The 20635-nt window shown below is 32.9% G+C and overlaps 2 protein-coding genes across 2 annotated transcripts; one reads left to right on the forward strand and one right to left on the reverse strand.

The window, feature by feature from the left end:
* Positions 1–2570: 2570 nt before the first annotated feature.
* On the reverse strand, positions 2571–4484 carry LOC143565649 (zinc finger CCCH domain-containing protein 48-like). The gene is made up of 8 exons (XM_077052553.1): positions 4042–4484; positions 3877–3985; positions 3699–3788; positions 3511–3612; positions 3278–3424; positions 3012–3191; positions 2823–2920; positions 2571–2736 (listed from the first exon to the last, which is right to left on the reverse strand). The coding sequence occupies exons 1-8, from the start codon at positions 4482–4484 to the stop codon at positions 2586–2588; spliced, it is 1320 nt and encodes a 439-aa protein (XP_076908668.1). The 3' UTR covers positions 2571–2585.
* A 9855-nt stretch (positions 4485–14339) lies between these two features.
* On the forward strand, positions 14340–19524 carry LOC143565650 (bZIP transcription factor 16-like). Its single transcript, XM_077052554.1, has 12 exons — positions 14340–14399; positions 14493–14567; positions 15309–15398; positions 15488–15547; positions 15641–15807; positions 15888–15942; positions 17413–17455; positions 17541–17743; positions 18250–18327; positions 18508–18632; positions 18684–18741; positions 19429–19524. The coding sequence occupies exons 2-12, from the start codon at positions 14505–14507 to the stop codon at positions 19522–19524; spliced, it is 1038 nt and encodes a 345-aa protein (XP_076908669.1). The 5' UTR covers positions 14340–14399; positions 14493–14504.
* The last annotated feature ends 1111 nt before the right edge of the window (positions 19525–20635 follow it).

Genomic DNA, 20635 nt, shown 5'->3' on the forward strand with positions numbered 1-20635 from the left:
GCTGGTTTGTTGATCAAAACCTAGGGTTTTTGAAGAATAGCTCGCAACAACAGATGGTGTAGGAGACGGCAAGTTTGAAGGTTAGATTAATGTTCATCAAAATTCATTCATTGTATGTTCTAATCGATGTATGATGAACTTCAATTTTGTTATTATCAACTTAATTAGGGGTAAAAAAAAGTTGGCGTTTTTGTTTATTCATCCAATTTCAAGTTTTTTCCCATACATTCTTATAATATGAAACCTTAATTGTATGTCGGAATAACCTGATTGTGATAGTGAATACTGAATTATATGAATTAGTTAGTATATACTCTGTGGTTAAAAATGGTTCTGGATTATAAGTGTTGTTAAGATGAAATTGTAACAGTTAACGTAGATAATATGACAACTTTATGATGCAGTGTAGGTTATGTTTGCTTAATTTGTAACAGTTAACTTATGATATTAAGTTGGCCATTTTGAATGAGATGTTTTTTCTTTTTAGTAGGTTGATTGATAAGAAGGCACTGTTAATTCTGTTGGCGGTTCAAATTTATTAATAGATTCCTTCACAATGTCCACTAGTCAGTTTTTTTATTAGTATCACTTTAGGATGTGTTACTATATAGTAATAAAGTTCATTGTCTTGTTTGTGTAGGATGGAAATGCATGAGAATCGCAAAGAACATTGTTTGTTTGGAACCACATTTCTTGTAAGTCACCTGCTTATGGTGTTTTAGGATTTTGTGTAGGATTAGTGATGTTTGCCACTTTGCCTAGGATATATAACCTGTTTACATGCAAATGAAAATCCATATAGGCTGTAAAGCAGGGTGGACATAGCTTATAAGGAGGGGCGGCACACGCTACCCCTCAACTTTTCCGGCGAAGTGGAAATTTTTACGTTTTATGTATTACATTCTCCCTGAAAATTATATTACGCTACCTCTCAAAAATGTTGAAAGGCCCAAAGCTTTACCTTTTAAAGTTTTAAAAACATTAGATGATTAAAAGCCTACCATTTAATTAAAACTTAAAAGCCCAACTTAAATAATTGGGTGAAGGTAGGCATGAAACAGGTTACCGTGTGCCAGTACGAAACGCGCAACCAGTCACTCGTATGCGCTAAACATGTGACCGGGCATGGAGACGCGTGTACTGGTAAACTAGGCTCGGGATGCGTGAAATGAATAACAAGGTGATTGTGTGAGCGAAACGCGTTACCGGGCGCCGGTACACTCGAAATGCATTACCAAACCCACGAAACTGGTAACTAGGCATCAGTACAAGCGAAACAGATAATTTAACGCCGATACATGCAGCGCGTAACCAGGCCGGGGAAGTGTGAAACGCGTTACGGGCCCTCATACACGCAAAACGGGTAAAAAAAATTTCGTTAATGTACAGTAAAAAAAAATTTGCACTACCCTAGAATTATGTTCTAGATCCGCCACTGGATGTAGCAGTGAAGAAGATGATTTTGATGGTGGCTGACGAAGAAGATGATGGTGACGGTGGCCGGTGATGATGGGTTGCGGGTTTGAAGATTTGGAACGAACAGATGCTAGATGGGAGATGGGGGCTAGGATTGGGATTAAAATTATTAAATATGTATATAAAAAGAGGTTTGTTGACTTAAAAAAATTATAAAATAAACAAAATGGTAAAAAGACAAATACAGCCCTGAGTTAACGATTTGGACGTAATTGACATAAGTGAGAAACCTAGATGGTTCACGTGCAAAAAAAAAAGCAACTTTTTGGACTAAAATCGTATTATCAACCAAACCTCAGGGACAACCTCTGGATTAAGTATTAAGGGATCTTGGGTTCGAGTCTTATACGTGGTGAAAAGTTAATTTTTATCCTTTATTTTAAGTTTTAATTTGTCAATTTCAGTTTCCCCAAGTTTAATAATTTGAATTATGCCCTCAAATTTAACAATTTGGTTAAATTTAATAATAGTAATAATAATTTGTTTTGATAAAAGGGGCATTTGTGAATATTTTTATCCATGTTTCGATATAAATTTTATTCAAGTCCTTTTTGTTTCTTTATGCACGTTGGCTACCATAGTGAGCCAACCGAAATGATCTAGTTATAGTGTGCTTGAAATGCTAAACGATACATTTTAGCACACATTGTTTACTATAGCGAATGGCGGTACCATAACAAACCGAATCAATACCGTCTGGGTTCCCATCGCGGCCCCGTCACAACATGTGGGTTTCAAGCAACTGGTCTTATTTAGACTTGTTAAAGTTGTTAACTTAGAATTGTTACGGTTTTAGATATTTCAAGTCAGACACGTTGATTATTTGGGATATGAGGTTTCAACAATCAAATTAACACAACAGAGGGGCATGCCATTAATATGAAACAGTAAAGGGGAACAGAAGCAGAAAAACCAACACAAAATTTAGCATATAACCAAGAGTAATATGAAACAAATCCTATTTGAATTGCATTCAATCAACTAATTGTCAATATACAATTTAATCCCTCTTAGGGGGTCACTACCAGTCTTTTTTCACGTTTCAAGTCGATTCAGTAATCTATTACAGTAACCTATATATAACAGTAATCTATAACTTTATCTAAAGCTCATTCTCGTCTCGATTTGTTGACAGATTCTTCGTTTGGTTTCCATACAGAAACTAACCTGGCTGCATCACCGGTAAAGAATAGGCCCTCAGGACCATCTTGGATTGCTTTAACATCGTGTCTCGAATATATTCTCCCCCTTTCAGCAAACCTATAAACATATAAAAAAAAAGATTTAATATTTGCAGTCAACCACTCAACCACCACATAAAGTTATGCATAAAGTTCGACACTTACGAGGGCAAATCATAAATGCAAACGCCATTGTCTTTGCACGAACATAGCAATATCGGCTTTTCTTCTGCGTCATGTGTCCCATAAAATGCAAGAACACCCTGCAATAATCAACAAACAAAGCCATCAGATCATATGCTATGATTGTGTTCCACACAAGAGAAAATGAATTACACGAATGAGATAACTTACATTATCTACATCATGTTTATAAACTTCCATAATGCTGCCACTTTCTGTTGCAGCCCAAACCTTGATCGACTTATCCAATGAACCAGACAACAAATGCTGATCCCAACATATAACGCTTGTCACATCATCCGTATGCCTGTTTAGCACATGCGTACACTTTAGGGATTCAGCATCCCATACCTTCAAGAAGAAGAACCACAATCAATAAACATGATGATAATATTTTCAAATACACAAATCTTCTTATAAGTTAAAAAAAAGCATACCCGAATGGTACGGTCAGCAGAGCCAGAAAAGAGCTGCTTAGCTCCTACGATTAGCGAAAGTACAGACCCCGTGTGGCCCTTCAAACATGTTGCTTCTTCAGAAAAACTGATTTTAGAAGTTGATTTCCATGTTAATATGCTGCCATCCTGCAACCAAATATAATTAACCGTGCTAGATATAAGAATAACTATTTATATTATTTAAAAGCACCAAGCTTAAGTTTATATTTCACCTCCATCCCGGCGAAAAGAGTGTCTTCATACATGGTAATTGTGTTAACCATTCCACCACATGCTCGGATAACTACTGTATTTTGAGTTTCACGGTTCCAAGCCTAACAAAATCAAGATCCCAATTATTAGTAACTAGCTACAATCATCAGATACATTGAACTAATTAGTGTTTAACAAAAGATTGTACCTTGATCATATTTTGTAGTCCAACAAAAATCCAGGGACCTTCTTCAACCAAAGTTCCACATTCTTGATCAAAGTTCATTACATCCACACACTGCAACACAAAATAAAATCATAAACACCATGACAGGTCATATGAGCATAAAAATTATATTGCACGAGGCCAGAAGATTGAAATGGACCTGTCCGTTGCTACAATCCCAAACTCGAAGAGATTTGTCTTTGCTGCCACAATAAAGCTTGTTGGATCCACTCGGTAAAACAATCCCGGTTACACCCAGCATACAAAAACTTCAATTAGTAACCAGTTTCATGATAATAAAAAAGAAAACTTGGTGGCATGTTACAATACCTTTGAATGACCTTCCAACTGGGCAACCATTGAAAGCCCATTACCACCAAACCATGATCCCAAATTGCGGCACTTTTCTTCTTTGACACCATCTTCGGTCTTTTTCGTAATGCGTTTCGTTTGATTTTGAGCAGCATTTGCCAACACCTTTTGTTCTGTCTTCATGACATTAATCTGATTGCAGTCAATGTTCTTTTTGTTCAACTTATAACTGTTAGGATTCTTCCAAACACGGCCGGGTGGTTTAACGGAGTCCGGGTGTAAAAATCTGCAAGGGTTTCGGGTGCATCTTCCTTCCAACCAATACTTGCAGACTACAGCAGATTTTACTACTTGATGATTTCTTGTAACTATATTTTCTTGAGTCCTCCTTCCGAGTCTCTTGAAAACGGAGGTGTCCGTCTTGATCAGCAATCTCTTAGCAGCAACCAATGCCATTCTGTACATAAAACAGACACCGATTAATTTATATTAGTTTAAATCATTCAACGAAAATTGCAGACATAAACCCTACTAACCCTAACTTTATTCAACAATCAACACAAACTTCAACCAAACACCACACGATTATAACATGATTCAGTGAGACATATATATGTATATTAAAGAATAAACACTAGCTAGGGTAACAGAATATTAATATTGATGGTAGTATGAAACAAACCTGTTATGGAAATCGGTGGATTGATGAAATGTGTAAGATTTACTATGACAATGGTGGGTTATTATTATGATGTTGAATGAAGGAGGAGAGTGTGCAGGGGTTACCGTTATATAGGCAACGGGTTTCTTAACTGCGTGGATTTTACGAGGTGGGTTTGGGTTTTCAAAGGTTTACTTGGGAGCTAAGTTTCCTTTTATATTTTCAAACTAGTTTCTGAGTATATGTATTATACGGTATTTGTCAAATAAAAAACAAAAATTTAATAAAGCCCGTTATTTGAAACAAGGACACAAAATTGAAGGTAAAAAAGAAATAAAATATATAGTATAAAATAAGAAATCTAGAGTTTCAAATTTACATTCAATTGGAAAACATAGAAACAAATTAAATATTGTTATGAGTTCAACACTGCTATGAGTTTGAAGAAGTGGTAAAAATGGATTCACAACAATACTAAAACCAAATAAACTAGAAGTATATAGAATGATTTGATACATGTCATATGACAGTACTACGAAAAATGTTTTTGTGTACGATCATATTTTTTGTGTTGAAATTGATTATATGATAAATGTGTATGAAATAAAAAAAAACCCGAGATTGACGGTTTCCAAAACACAAAGAATGTGGATTTTTAATTTTTCAGCAAAAATCGTGCATTATAGGACTCCAAATTTTTATTTATAATTAATCATGATTTTAATGTTTAATTTTTTTTTGAATGATTATTTTTAGAAAAATTTAATTAATGCTTCAAAATTAAATGATCATATTAAATGAAAGTTTAAATTAAATAGCCTAATTAAAACTTAATTTAAATAAATGAAGTGAACTTTGCATAATTTTAAACCAAATTTACGAGTTCCTATTGTTAAAAAATGTTGACTTCTATAATAAAGTAAGGTATACATTAAGCATAAGTACATTTTAGGTATTAAATTATTATAAATGGTTATTAGTGTGTGTATAATATTTTGAAGTAGAAAATGTTGTGACTCATGGGTCAAATCATCTTCATCCATGACCCCTGTAAAACATAGATTAAGAAAAATAGAGATTAGAAATTAAAATTTAATGTGATTATGACACATCATCATAGTTTTTGTTTGTTAGTAGAGTTAGATAAGTTTGATTACATGTTTAGCTCTAATTTTACATGCGGTTTTATAAGTATGGGGTCCAAAAGTGTGGATTAACTTTTTACAACAAAATGGCCTTTTTTAAAAATTAAAAAACCAAGTATAAAATTATCTATATCTATATTAAAGTAGCTGATGGTAATATGTGCTTCACAATGGGGAACGTGTCGTGTATACATGTGAGATAAATAAACTTTTTAAAATTTATCGCTTCACTCGTTGTGATAACAAGAAATAAAATAAAATAAGTAAAATACTCGTAACAAAGGCAACGGGTGTCGAAACATGAGCAAAGGTTAAAATATAAAGGCATGTAAAACGAGAATTGTGAGAGGATTTGTAGCAAAAAAATTAATTAAAAAATTATAACTTAAAATATAAATAAAATACGACAAAAAAATAAATAAATAAACTAAAATGTTTCTTCGTCATTCCCGTTAAAAAAACACCAAAAAGGCACAACGTCAAGAAAAAAACACAATGACGAGAAATAAATAAAATAACATAATGAGAAATAAAAAAAGACACAATACATCTCAAAATATAACACAATACTGAAAAAAATATAACACAATATTAAGTAATATAATATAATATCAAAAAAAAAGACACAATTAATGGCAAAAATAAACAAAAAACACAATGATAAATAAAAGACACAACGAACTTTTTTCTTCAAAATTGTGTTTTGCTTTTTGCTTTTTTTTTTTTTAAGAACGAGGAAAACAATCGAAACATTTTTGTGACTTATTAATTTACTTGAAAAGTTATAAGAAGCATTCATAAGGAATCCCAAACGCCCCCTTGTAACCAAGTTAGATATGTTATCTGGTGGTTAGAGGGTTTTTCTTAGGGGTTTCATTTTGGGGTGATCTTGGGTTTGGATTTTTGAAACGTCAAACTAATAATTGAAGGTTGAAGTTTTGTCTTGGGTCTCAAGTTCGGTTATTAGTGATTGGTAGACCTATTGAATTCCAGTAGAGTAAAAACTCAGTTAAAAAAAAAAGTTAGATATGATAATTGCCAAGGGCGGATCTAGCTTAATGGGTCGGATCACTTGAGCCACTTTCAATATTCCCCATTCCATACCTTTGCACCTAGCCCCATTACAACCCATTTAAGACCTTTTGATTTGCATTTGTGTTAAAGCACGATTAGGTGGATATTTGACTGTGGTACAAGCGTATGTGAGGAGAATCGAGTATTATTGTGATATTTGGAACGATCACCGATAAGTGAGTTAATGAGTGACGGTGTGTTATGTGTGAGTAAAAACCGAAAGCATGTTAAGGTTGACTAGAATTCTATGTTTTAAATATAATATCAAGTAAGCTAGTGCAAACCTCTAATTATGTGGGAATAGGGTATGACTTGGGACTTTAACTGAGCCGGTCTTGTGGTTTGTTTGGTGGTGTGTTTTGAAAGCAATTGTGATTTCAAGTGTTGCTTGGGGACAAGCAACGGTTATGTGTGGGAATGTGACGAGCGACCCGTAGGAAGCAACTAAGTAAATTAAAAGATATAAATATACTTACGGGATTAAGTTAATTCCGTGGAATTAGTTGACTACGGTTGCTCGTGTGTTTGCAGGTTTGAGGAGCTAGAGAATGTCGTTATGAGAACACGGGTGAAAACGGTGAAGAAAATGGAGCTGGAACGAGAGAGATACGAAGAAAACAAGAAACGGGAGTGAGCTCCACCGTGGCCCACGGTCCACCTGAAGCAAATGGTCTAGTTTACACCGTACCGTGGAGGAAAAGGAGAACCGTGGGGCGGACCGTGGCCCACGGTTTGGGGCGTAGGACCAGCTGCATGTCTTTTAATTAGCCGATTTTGGGTGTCTTTTCAGTTACCTTTTCACTTGGAGACGGCCAAGGGCGATTTTTGAAGAAAGAAACAATATTTTTGGGTGTTTGTACTCCTTTGTTTATGTTTAGGATTGATATAAACAAGATACTTGATGCAAAAATGGTCTCTCGAGCCATGAGTGGCTAGTTCTATGGTATTCCTCTCGGGATGTAAGGTTAATCGTAAAACACTTCGGTTTATTGTTCTTGACTTGGATTGATTATCTAAATGTTATGTTAGTATAGTCATGATGTTTGTATGATTGTTTATAGCTTGTTTTTATCGCTTATATCTAGTTTTGACCCATGCGTTCTTGGTGTCGTTGACAACCGAGATTTAGTGGAAGGAATTAGGGATAATCGTATTGATTGATTGTTGAGTAATAACCTCGCATTCTAGGAATCCGAGTACTTAGTTCTTGATTAATCACAAACAATTGCATGTACACAAAACTGAGATATTATGGTTTATCCATTGAATGTTAACAAGAGTGTTGAGTAATAACCCAAACCCCGAGAGGAATGCTTGTTTAATTATTCGTTTACAACTTTTGTTTAGTTTAATCTAGTTTATAAAATCAAATCAAAACCAACTTGGAAATTACTTTTCGTCTTTTACATTTATATTAGTTAGTCGTTGAGCTACTTATTAACACACTTCTCACAAACTCCTCGTGTTCGATACCCACTTACCGCTATCTATTTAGTAGTATTTGGTTTACATTTGAGTGAGTCTTCGACCTCACGTCATATGACAGTCCATAATTGATTGCAATGTCAATGATCATGAAAGCAAAAGTTCAAGTTTTATTTGGGTATTTATCATTTTACATGCATTCATATCAAGCCAACAAGTTATGATACTTCCTCCCCATTGCAATTGGCTTTTGATTGGTAACTAAGTGTTTATCATATAATATTTTGTGCGTTCTATATATTGAAATTAATCAACCATAAGACACAAAGATGAGACCATAAAGGAAGTTGGAAATTTATGTCGGTATTAAAAATTATCTATGATTAGATACTTAAGAGCCATTAATGAGATATTTGTTTATGGCTCAATAGTTTCACTTTAGTGAATCAACATTCCCAACATTAGTGGGAGATATAAAGCAGCTGGAAAGCGAATTTAATTGGAATGAATTATCATTGATCCTCAAAATAAATTATATGAACCAAAAGTTCAAAGGATAATTCATATATAAAGATTAACAAATCAATTACCAGATGATTCACCGACCAAAACAAATTGTCTATCTAAGACACCTATACTAACTTCTAATGCTCCAATTAATATTATTGTCCAAGAAGGAAAATCACATGAAGCATGGTAGACTAATCGGCTCCAGAGGTAATATATCCTCGAAAATTGGAGCAAGTAATAAAGATGGTCAAGTCGAGGTACAGCAAAAAGGTCTCTTGAAAGACATTAGATATGATGATTGTTGAAGAACCCATGTACCTGGAAACAAAGAGCTTTAGTAAATTATTGTATCATGTCTACAAGATATATGGAATCGAAATAAAGTCGATGTCGTTATACTTATATATATATATATATATATATATATATATATATATATTAGCGCTTGAAATAATGATGATGATGATCAAGATTTAATATCTGCCTATGAATAAAAACATATAAATGATTGGCTAATGTTGAAAGACGCAAGTAAAGCAGAGTTAAAATTCTCAAGGGAAATGGAGAGTTTTCTGATCAGCAATCCATATAACTGAAGCTGTAAAATTTGATGGATACAAGCATATCTTTTATGCGAATCGTGTAAAAATCAAATTAAGTGATACAAGGCAAAATTGGTGGCACAAGGATTTTGCAAAGACCTGTGATTGATTATGAGGATATGCATTCTACAATGGTGTAAGCAATGACTTTCTGATACCTAAATATTCTAGTAATACAAAAAGAGAACTGATATGCATCTAATAAATGTAATGATTCATTTGATACTGAAAGCTTTCGTGAAAGTATCTAAAGGATTTCAAATTATCAAATCATGTAAAGTAAGTTCTCGAGATCATATGACTCATGTTGTATGCATATTCAGATTTGATATGTTATGATTATGTTATATGTTGAATGTAGTTGGGACTCCTAAAAATTAGTTCCCAAGCTCATGAATACGTAAGATGTTAACTTAAACATCTTAAGGATGTAACTCTTGTGCACTAATATATATTCATAGAAAAATTGTGCCCAATAATTATGGCATATCACTTTATAATAATGGTATATCGAAAATAACTTGGATGTTATCAACTTTTGATTTGCTATGTGATAAAGTTTATGTACCAAAACTCTTAAAAAGAGTGAATGCACATGCATAATTGGTCAAGATGGAAAGAAGACCTTAATGGGTTGAAAATGTCTTAAGCATATATAAAGTTATGCTTATAACGCATGAAAACTAGTCGGGTCGAGCGTTTTGCTAATCAGAAGATATTGCGATAAATAATTATATAAATTTGAAAAAGTAGTCATACTTTTATTAACATTTCAACTTTCAAAGTTCACTATAATCACAGTTTGCAGTGCTGATTTACACATCATTGACAGAAAATTGACGAACTTTTAGAGGGAGAATTTTTGAAAGACCTTAACAAGGTGTGATCATTGTTCAACTTATAATTCGAGTATATGTGTATATGTTAATCAATCCATCAAAGTGTATCTAGAAGACAAATTTCATCATTTGAGAGTGCTAAAGGTTGTTCAATAATGCACTACATATCATTTCCTAACCTAGAAGAAAACATTATTGGATCAGAAGTACCATAATTAAATGCATATGTGCATTAATATTTATTGCTAACTATACATGATTTCTGTATCTTTTATTTATATTTATCAACATGTGTCTAGTTAGGAGACATCAGAATGGTTTAACATAAATATTTCATATATGAAAGATGTATATTTATATTTTACTAACCCATCAAAACAAGTTTGGCTAGTCTTGTCGATGCAAAAAAACACAGCATGGTTATCAATACAGTGGTATATGCTTACTTGATGACGCAATAGAATTTTTCATGTGAAGATCATGTAACATTGTTTAACCTAAAGATTCACATGTTAAGGGACGAAGACACAAATGATTGACTGCAAAAGTTTTGGGAAACTTTCACAGAAGATCGATATTTACCATTTTAAACGGTATATAAATCAGGAAGAGACAATATGCGCTGCACTCCTTTTCTCTTAGCTATGGTTTTCTATTGGGTTTTCTTAGCAATGTTTTTAATGAGCCAGCATCTCCAAGTGTATTAAGTTGATAACCAAGGGAGAGTATTGTAAATATATTAATATTATGGTTATCAACACCTAATATAGATTAGCTTCCTTCTCAAGTTTTCCTCTCCTATAAATATTCCATTGTATCTCATCTATAATATATATAAACGAAAACCCAAAAATCCTATGTGTCGCGATGTGGTCGCTCCCCCCTTTTATGGAAGCCACCAGATTTCTTGATTTTTAAATGGAGGCCTCTCATTGATTTAACCCAAATTCATAGGTATGGGTCTTACCAAAACCAGATAGCTCTTAAACGGGTTATAACATCTCATTAAATTAAAAATTAATCTTACAAATTATTTGATATGAAAATCCTACAAAATAGGAATATACTAAAATTTAATATCCAATTTAAAAAAAAAAGATATTATTTATAATTAATAAACAATTTTATAGTAAAAAACATAAGCGGGTCATGGGTCACCAAATCCAGATAGCTTTTAAACGGGTTATAACATATCATTTATTTATGAAAGTCTTTCATCATCAAACCTTAAGTATATTATTAACTTTCTTACAATAAAGAAAATTAAAATCCAAAAAATAAATATTAAAAAACCAAAACTGTAAAACAACAATTCTCTCAAGCCATCAGATTACTTTATTTGTAAATGAAGGTTTCTCACGCATTTGACTCGAATTCACGGGTAAAGGTCTCACCAAACCCAGATAGCTCTTAAGCGGGTTATAACATCTCATTATATTAAAAAATAATCTCATCAAATATTTGATATGAAAATCTTATAAAATAAGAATATACTAAAAATTAATATCCTATTTTATTTTAAAAAAATATATTATTTATAATTAAGAAACAATTTTATAATAAAGAAAATAAACGGGTAATGTGTGTCATCAAACCCAGATAGCTTTTAAACCGGATTATAACATATCATTTATTTATGAAACCATTTTATCATTAAATCTCAAGTATATTAATTATTAACTTTTTTACAATAAATAAAATTAAAATCCAAATATACATATATAAATATTAAAAACAAATAATGTAAAACAACCCCCGTAATACGGGGGATAAAATCTAGTTGTATTATATACTTGATTAGGAAATCTCTATATTTCTCCCTGCATCTCTTTCTTATATTCTCATGCTATTACGCTAGTTTCAAACAAAAATGATTAATTTAAAGTTTAGTCATTGTTCTTCCAACAACGTTCTTGGATCATTAAAACAAAACTTGAAACACCACATGTCAATGTACCTTTAAATTATCACATCATAACTACACTTAATACAATAAGTCACCCGTTGTGTGGTGATAAACTTTGTCAATTGTGAAATCCCCATATATTTATGAGTTAAGACGTCAACATACCTTGTATTATGGCAAATTGTACGTTGACCTCCCTATGTAATTCTAAATTAGGCAAGTAGAACTATACGTTCACGATTTTAGAAAATCTGATGCTAAACATGCATTTAGGGTTTTCGGTTGAAGGATTGATTTTGGTGTTTTCATTTGTTATTTTCACCCATTAAAGGAGGGAAAGAGATTTGAAGGCCAAAAGACTTTCATCAAAAAAATCAATTATTTGTTATTTTATGTTCTTCATTGCTTATCTAGGTTAGTAAACTTATGAATTAAAGAGGGTATGCATCTGATTCAAGAGAATAGTATCTTTTGATGAAAAAAAACATGCATTTCATGAACTACATGCTTAGAAAGATGCTAATGGTGTAATCCTCCATAAATGGTAACCATGTTAAGTAACATGTCAAATGACTGAAAATGGTTCTGGAGTGACTCTATTTGAATCTATAAGGTTGCCACTTCCATAACAACTTTATACACAGAAGTTCTTAATCACGTGGTAACAGACTGCACATAATCGATCCATGACAAGTCATTTTTACTTTTACTTATTCTACATTTGTGTAAACCATTCATTCAAAACTTTTAATTGTCAGTGAGTTAGTGATGAAGTGGTATTAGTGTTTCATATGAATTTAGCCAGGAGCTTATTTGAAGGATTCGTTTACGGTTAAAAAAGATAAGAAAAACTTTTAATTACTTTTTAATAATAGACAATGGGCAGGCCAGGCTAGGCTAGGCTAGGCTAGGCTATTTACCCTACACCCACATCCATGGAAACCATATGTGTCCGTACAGTTGAAATCCAAACAAACTCAACCCTTGGATCAGTTACATTACACTCACAATCACCTTCAATTTCCTTCCTTCCTTCCTTTCTGCTTAATAAAAATCCTTCCTTTTAAATTAAAATAGGGTTTTTAGTTTGATCTACCTCTTTCTTGCAATCACAAGACTTAATTCATCGGTAATTCTTTTGCCTTATTGCTTAATCAATTCAATCTTTTTAGCTTATTATTTCTTCTAAATTCTTTCTTTATTAACAAATTTTAATAAAAATTAATTTTTGCAATTTGTTATGTGAATTTGGGGAAATCCCCAAATTATGCAATTTAGAAAGTTTGATTTTTTTAATGTTTAGGAAGATTGTAAGCTCTTGATGTTTTTCTAATATTATTATTATTTTTCTGTTATTCTCTTGCTGGTAGGTTATATTAATGTGCTTGTTTGTTTGTTTTATAATAAATCTATTTATAGGATGATTGCAGGATACTTATAGTGGTGCTTGTTGAGTAATGGGTAGCAGTGAGATGGAGGATAAATCCGCCAACGAGGCAAAAGACACAACAAAGGACTCCAAAACACCAAATTCCCAAGTGCCTTTCTTTTCCTTTGTTTTGATTTATAGAGGCTTTGTTATATACATATTCTCCATGTGTGTATGTGTGTGTATATGCATATGCATACACACAGATATATATGTGTGTGTGCATAGGGTTAGGTTCACTAGAAAACACTAAATATTTGCGAGAACAAATTTAAATAGTTTAGTTTTCTAGATCAGTGGTTCATATGCTTAAACTTTTGTACTTTTTAAATGCAAGCGTGTATGTTATCTACACTAAAAACAATCAAAACAATGTAGGTAAGATATATTTTTTGTAAAAGTTTTAACCTTTTACCTACACATATGCAGGTAATATAACCTCCACACATGACTTACACACATGATGTGTAGGTTCTATCATTAAAAAAAGTCTTTTCATATATATATATATATATATATTTCTGAATTTCAGGGTACATTAATAAACATTGCATTTCATTCATTTTCTTATATTTTTAAAAATCGTAAGATTAAAAATATGAATGATTTAGTTTTTTCTGCGTATTGTCGCAAAAAAACCGTGTTGTGCCTATATATGCATATGTAATGTATATTGGTAGCATGTAATCATATAATGTGTATTTATCGTTTTCATTTCTTCAGGAGCAGACATCAGCTACTGCCAAGGGTGTGGTCAATCCAGATTGGACCGGGTTTCAGGTTCCGTCTCTAAAAATTTAAACTTTAACAAATTGGTCCTTTTAAGATGTGAGATATTTTACTGATCCTAGGTTTTATGTATACCTTGAACAGCCTTATCCTCATATGCCCCCACCTGGATTCATGGCATCAAGCCCTCAAGCTCACCCCTACATGTGGGGAGTTCAGGTACTATATTGCATATATTTTCAGGTTCTTTTTTTTTTTAAATTAGGCTCGTGGCCTATTTAGAATAAAGCCCAAGTTGTGTGTGTGTGTTCGTAACTTAAAGCTGTGTGACATTTTTTGATGAAAAATAATTGAGTATTCTCATTTGGTTCGTTTAAAAGTAATGGCCAAGTTTTAATATTTATAAATTATAATCCAAAATTTAACATATATAAACTATGAGTTCTGTAATTTATAAATTCTGCATTATGTTTATGTTACAAATATTATTTTTAGTTTTTATATGTATCAATGTGTAAAATATAAAAAAAAAATTAAAACTTTTAAAAGTAAACGCAGCCGGCTTGATGAGTCACGAGCTGTCTCGAGCTTTTGACGAGCCGGTATTGAGCTCAACATTTCAGCTCATTAAGATAAACAAGCTGAGCCGGCCGGACTCGTTTTATAAACGAACTGATCTCGAGCCGACCTGGCTCGACTTGGCTCGTTTACAGCCCAAACCCAGACTGATGCATGCTGAAAACGGGTCAAAATTACCACCTCTAGCTTGAGACACCAAATATCTCCACTTCATGAATGCCACATTTTTCTTGATGTTCCAAATATGATATCATTGTCTTTACCATTGGTCTATTATTCTTATTGCTTGAAATTAGTAATATTATTACATACACGCATCTGAAAAATATTGTTCATTATCATTTCCCCTTAATTTATTTCTGTTTCTGATATTAATTGCAGCATCTTATGCCTCCGTACGGGACTCCACCTCATCCATATGTTGCCATGTATCCCCCTGGTGGCATTTATGCTCATCCATCAATGCCTCCGGTATCTTCTTCTCACTTAGAATATTAATTTGCTATCTTCTTTATCCCCTACAATAAAATTATTATAAAATTTGGTTTGCATTTATTCAGGGGTCATATCCATTCAGCCCATACGCAATACCTTCTCCAAATGGTGTTGCTGAAGCTTCTGTAAGTTGCCTGAGTTAATATTAAATATGATTTTTTTTGTATTTATAACGTAATTTAAGTTTGTGATGATATTATTAATATTATTTTGTATAGGTGAATACTCCTGGTGATACGGAAGCTGACCGCAAGTCACCAGACGGGAAGGAAAAACTTCCTATTAAAAGGTCAAAAGGAAGTCTTGGCAGTTTAAATATGATTACTGGCAAAAATAATGAATCAAACAAAGCAGGTGCTAATGCTAACAGAGCTTATCCCAAAAGGTGTGATTAATAAACTGCTTTAAGTTTAATTATTTGTATTACTTTTCCTTGACGTATGATAATTGTAATTGGATTTTCAGTGGTGAGAGTGGAAGTGAAGGTTCAAGTGAAGGTAGTGAAGGGCATTCTGAAAATGTAAGTATTGCTGCAAAGTGTTTGTTTATATGAAAACCAGAGATGGATGAGTGATTTTACATTTTTACTATAATCTGATAAGAAGATTACATAGCCTTCAGTATATAACCGAGCTTGTCTAAGAAGTAAGAACCATGTTTTTATTATTGAAAAAGATTTCAAACTATTTATCCTGACAACCTCATCATACCAATCTAAATAATACAAATAAGAGGTCAAAGTTACTTATACAGATTAGATAAGAATAAGAATGATTTGAATAATACAAGTAAGAGGTCAAAGTTACTTTTTCAAATAAATGTTGCGATAGAAGCTTTGTAAGCATGTGTCACACCTCACTTTGAAAATGTTTACATACACTCACAATAATTTGAAACCTTTACTTACATGTATTCCGGCCCAAAAATATTGAAAAAAGGCAGTAGTCATAGAAACTCGCATGTTTGACATCATTAGGCATAATACTACACGTCCAGTTTATAATATCTTTTATCACAACATATAAAATATCCTAGCTCAATGTTCGACTTGGGTGTTACAGCGTGTTATCATCTCATTAATCACCCTCTCATTAATGAGTCTTGTTGTGGTGCTCTTGGACCTGCACATCCAATTCTAGAACCATTACATTAGCAAACTATGAATTATGCGATAGTATCTTCTAGATCAGTTTCCTTATATTGAGAAGACGGTGCCACCTTTCTTTTACAATTAAGCATGACCCTTTATTTTAATTTGGTTATTCATATAATTCAAGATTTGCAGTTTGTGAATAACATTTTTTTAGAAGCATTATAATTAATTCCAGTTTCTAAGACAGTTCAAATGGGATAGATTTGCTTAAGCTAATAATGAACAATAGAACTGCGTCTGATAATCGTTATTTGAGTGCTTAAGCGTCCTATTATTTGGACAAACCGATAAAGTAACATGAATGTGGATAATCAGTTCAATTAAAATGTAAGATTATTTATATGGTTATGTTTATACTTATTGCTGATAGAAAGACATTCTGTTGAGTACCAACTTGGCAATAGAGAAAAGAGAAGGAATTAGAGGGATATTGCAGTAGAAATGGGCCCACTTGCCTTTTGATGAAATAATTTTTAACTTATACTACCACTATCACACTAATGACTCACCCTAATAATATTAAAACATAACAGGAAGGAATACTGCTAATAATTAAGAACCGATCCATGCCTCCCACAATTCATGATGTGCATGGTTGCATGGATCTGCACACAACACATTCATTGTTTATTATTATATGTTCAGTTTTGTCTTTCTTCATACTTAAACATTTTTATGTTAAAAGAAAGTAGATATGGGATGTGAACTTTTCGGCAGTATTAAGTTTTGGTACCAGGAGCATTAATTTTACATATCCTGTTGACACTTATCTGTTCTTTCGGATAACTATTACTATTATGTTCAATAATAATTATTTTTTACATTAAAATATTGCAGGATTCACAAATGAAATCAGGATCCAGGCAAGATTCTATTGAAGGTTGGGTTCTGTGAGTAATGAGTTATTACTCTTATTTTGTTTCGCGTTACTGAATCAACTGCTATTACAATGATACTAGCTACAGGTGAAAACGGAAACTCTGCAAATGGGCCCGTTTCTGTGGTCAACCAAATGGTGCCTGGGCCCACCAACTTAAATATTGGTATGGAATACTGGAATGGTGCAAATGCCACTGCAATGGGCGTAAAGGTAATTGCCCCTCCAGTTGCAGGGGGAGTGGTTACTGCTGGCTCGAGGGATAACATGCAACCACAACTCTGGCTGCAGGTGCGCCTTAATTATCAAAATAATATATTAATATCACTAATTCTCGCATAATTGAATATTGGCTTGAAACCAAATCATAGTTTGGTATTGCTATATTTTCCCTAATTATATGATCTTTATCAAGTTAAGCTATATAGATCCTGTTTTGGTGTTTTTCTTTTGTTGACTTGTAGATGAGTTTTCTGTATGACTAAAAGTATTCTTATTAGATATTAATGAAAAATGAATGTTTTTTTTTAATTTATTTATGAATAAAAATATATCAACGATGACCAGTGGTGAATTGCATATAAAAAGTTTATTTGTTATCCACTTTATTTGAGTTTCAAGATTATTCATTGTGGTTCTTAATTCATTATTTACCCACCTCATAAATGGTTTCACAATTTTATATCAGTTTTAAAAGTGTAGACCAGTTCTGAAACGTCAAACTTAAGGAGAACAGGAAGCAAGTTTTCAGTGTTTGATGGTTTTCTGTAATCTCATTGGTTGATGGTTTAATTCAGGATGAAAGGGAGCTAAAAAGGCAGAAAAGGAAGCAATCCAACAGGGAATCGGCTCGTAGGTCCAGACTACGCAAGCAGGTAAACGGGTAGCTAGAGGTGAAAAAATCGGCAGGTCAAATCGTCCGGTCAAGTTAACCTGACACGCTTAATTTTTTTTGGGACCTGTTTGACATGTTAGATGCGATTAGAAATAGTTTTTTTTCTAGTTTCTACTCGTTTGAGTATTTATTACATTTTTTATTTTTCATCTGGGGTCAGGCAGAATGTGATGAGCTGGCTCAAAGGGCTGAAGCTTTGAGGGACGAAAATTCTTCTCTCAGGACCGAAGTGGGCTGCCTTAGGAGTGAGTATGATCAGCTTCTTGTTCAAAATGCAACCTCAAGGTAACATGCTTCTTTCTATGTAGTATCACTTTGTGAATGATCTGATTCAAGTGCTTTGACTATTAGTCAAATATACGAAAAAAAGCCTTTAAATGTTACAAAAGGAAAGGTTACTGGGGACCAACATAATTTTATTTTTAATTAGGGGGTGTAAACGAGTTAAGCTCTGTTTGCGATAAAGGTTTCACGCTCGATCTCAGTTCGGGCTAGGCCTGATTGTTATTTATTAATTACTTTATTATTTATTCATATTAAATAAATATAATTATTTTCGCATATATTTACAATTGCAAATGTTGTATATGCAACATAATATATAAGTAACATGTATTATAAATAATTTTAATATTAAATGAAAATTGCTATAAATAGTAGGCTCTGGCTCGATATATGAAGTGCGCGCCAAAATGAGCTTGATATATTTTTTATTATGTATTATATATTTCGCGTATATCAAGCGCAGGCCTAAATGAGCTTGATATATGAAGCTCTGGTCAATTCGAGCTTTTAGCGAACCAATCTCGAGTGGCTCTCAAGCAGCTCGGCTCGTATACACCCCTATTTGCGTTTCATAATTACTAATATGCGAAGAGATCATTTCGGATTTAAACTTTTATCAATAACGTAAATATTGTATGTCTCCATAAATGGACATTGTAGTGTTCTTGTAAGGACCAAAGCAGTATAATAACATTCACTGATGCGGTTTACTTTAGAGAAACATTAGCACCAAACATGGGGATTAACCCAATTACTTATGAATCGTTTAACTGAATTTTTTTTATTTTTTTTGCAGGAACGACTAGGGGAAATTCCTGGGCGAGAAGAACCGACGTCTGGTGCGAATGAACAACAAACGGGCAACGAAGATCATGAGGGTGGGCAGATATAACTTGTGCAGAATCATCAATGGTGTTCTGGGTTCCTTGAAGCATAATCTAACGACGATTAGGAAACAAGAAAATATGTGTTTTTACATAGCCGGATTACCGTCTAGTCAAGCATTTATCAAACACTGACCCTGTTGTCTTTTCTTAGAGTAGTTGAATAACTAGAAGATTAATTATTATTGTCGTCCATTGTTCTCGATCGGCCGATCTTTTAAGGCCCGAGGAACCCGGATGTAATGTAGACTGTAGTGTGAAATTAATGCTATGCCCTTGTATATGGGTGTTGGTATTCTGTTTTTTTCATGATTGTATGTACTAAATATGATAAATATGGTTGTGTTTTGTTACTTTTTTTATGGGAGTGTAGAGGACTAATGGACTATGGGAATCTTGCTAACTATAACTGTTTATATGGTTCTTATGATTATTTACATAAAACTGTTTTACGATAATAAAATTAAAGGAATTTTCAACTCCACTGAACAGTTTGGTTCACGGTTCACGGTTTATGCTTTAAGCCAGGCAAACCATGGGATTTTGAACTTGTAAATAACTTAATATGTTGTATGAGTGCTCTATTTACCTTTACACGGAGTTGTTCTTTTCATTTTTAATTGGAAATTATTATTTTTTAATTATAAAGTCTCAATAAGCCTAAACAAACGGTTTGGTTTTAACTTTCAATTGTTTGATTATGTTTTATAATCGTTACAAAAATAGCTACTAATGATTCACTCATGGTCTAACTTAAAATCGTCAAAACCGATCAGTGATCAACTCTAGTCTTACATTTGGGTTCATCTACACTGCCACACATATTTAAAGGGTTGGTAACATGATAGACATGAGGTGAGGTCACTCCTACGCATATGATGCTGGCCATTTTGGTTATAAAGTCACATTACCACCAATCATTTTAGTCAATTTAAAGCCATCCTTAAAAGAAAAAAACAAAAGTTGCTTGGGTTTATACATCGTTAGAGTTTGGTATTTTATGTCCTGACTCTACGTAAGCTACTCATGCGTTACATTCATTGGCGATTTTTTGATATCATATGACATGTTACTTTCTAACCGACTTTAAGAAAAGGATTGTGTATAATATCATAAGAA

This window comes from Bidens hawaiensis, unplaced genomic scaffold (genome assembly GCF_021521415.1).
Source record: "Bidens hawaiensis isolate Kalapana, Puna unplaced genomic scaffold, B.hawaiensis_p1.1 tig00022502_1, whole genome shotgun sequence".
NCBI classification, from domain to species: domain Eukaryota; kingdom Viridiplantae; phylum Streptophyta; class Magnoliopsida; order Asterales; family Asteraceae; genus Bidens; species Bidens hawaiensis.

Coding starts and splice junctions, on each gene's coding strand:
- LOC143565650 (XM_077052554.1), top strand. CDS start 14,505: ATGCCCCCACCTGGATTCATGGCATCAAGCCCTCAAGCTCACCCCTAC. Junction 15,399..15,487: donor CTCATCCATCAATGCCTCCG/GTATCTTCTTCT, acceptor GCATTTATTCAG/GGGTCATATCCATTCAGCCC. Junction 15,548..15,640: donor ATGGTGTTGCTGAAGCTTCT/GTAAGTTGCCTG, acceptor TATTTTGTATAG/GTGAATACTCCTGGTGATAC.
- LOC143565649 (XM_077052553.1), bottom strand. CDS start 4,484: ATGGCATTGGTTGCTGCTAAGAGATTGCTGATCAAGACGGACACCTCC. Junction 3,192..3,277: donor CTGCTGACCGTACCATTCGG/GTATGCTTTTTT, acceptor TTCTTCTTGAAG/GTATGGGATGCTGAATCCCT. Junction 2,737..2,822: donor TGCATTTATGATTTGCCCTC/GTAAGTGTCGAA, acceptor ATATGTTTATAG/GTTTGCTGAAAGGGGGAGAA.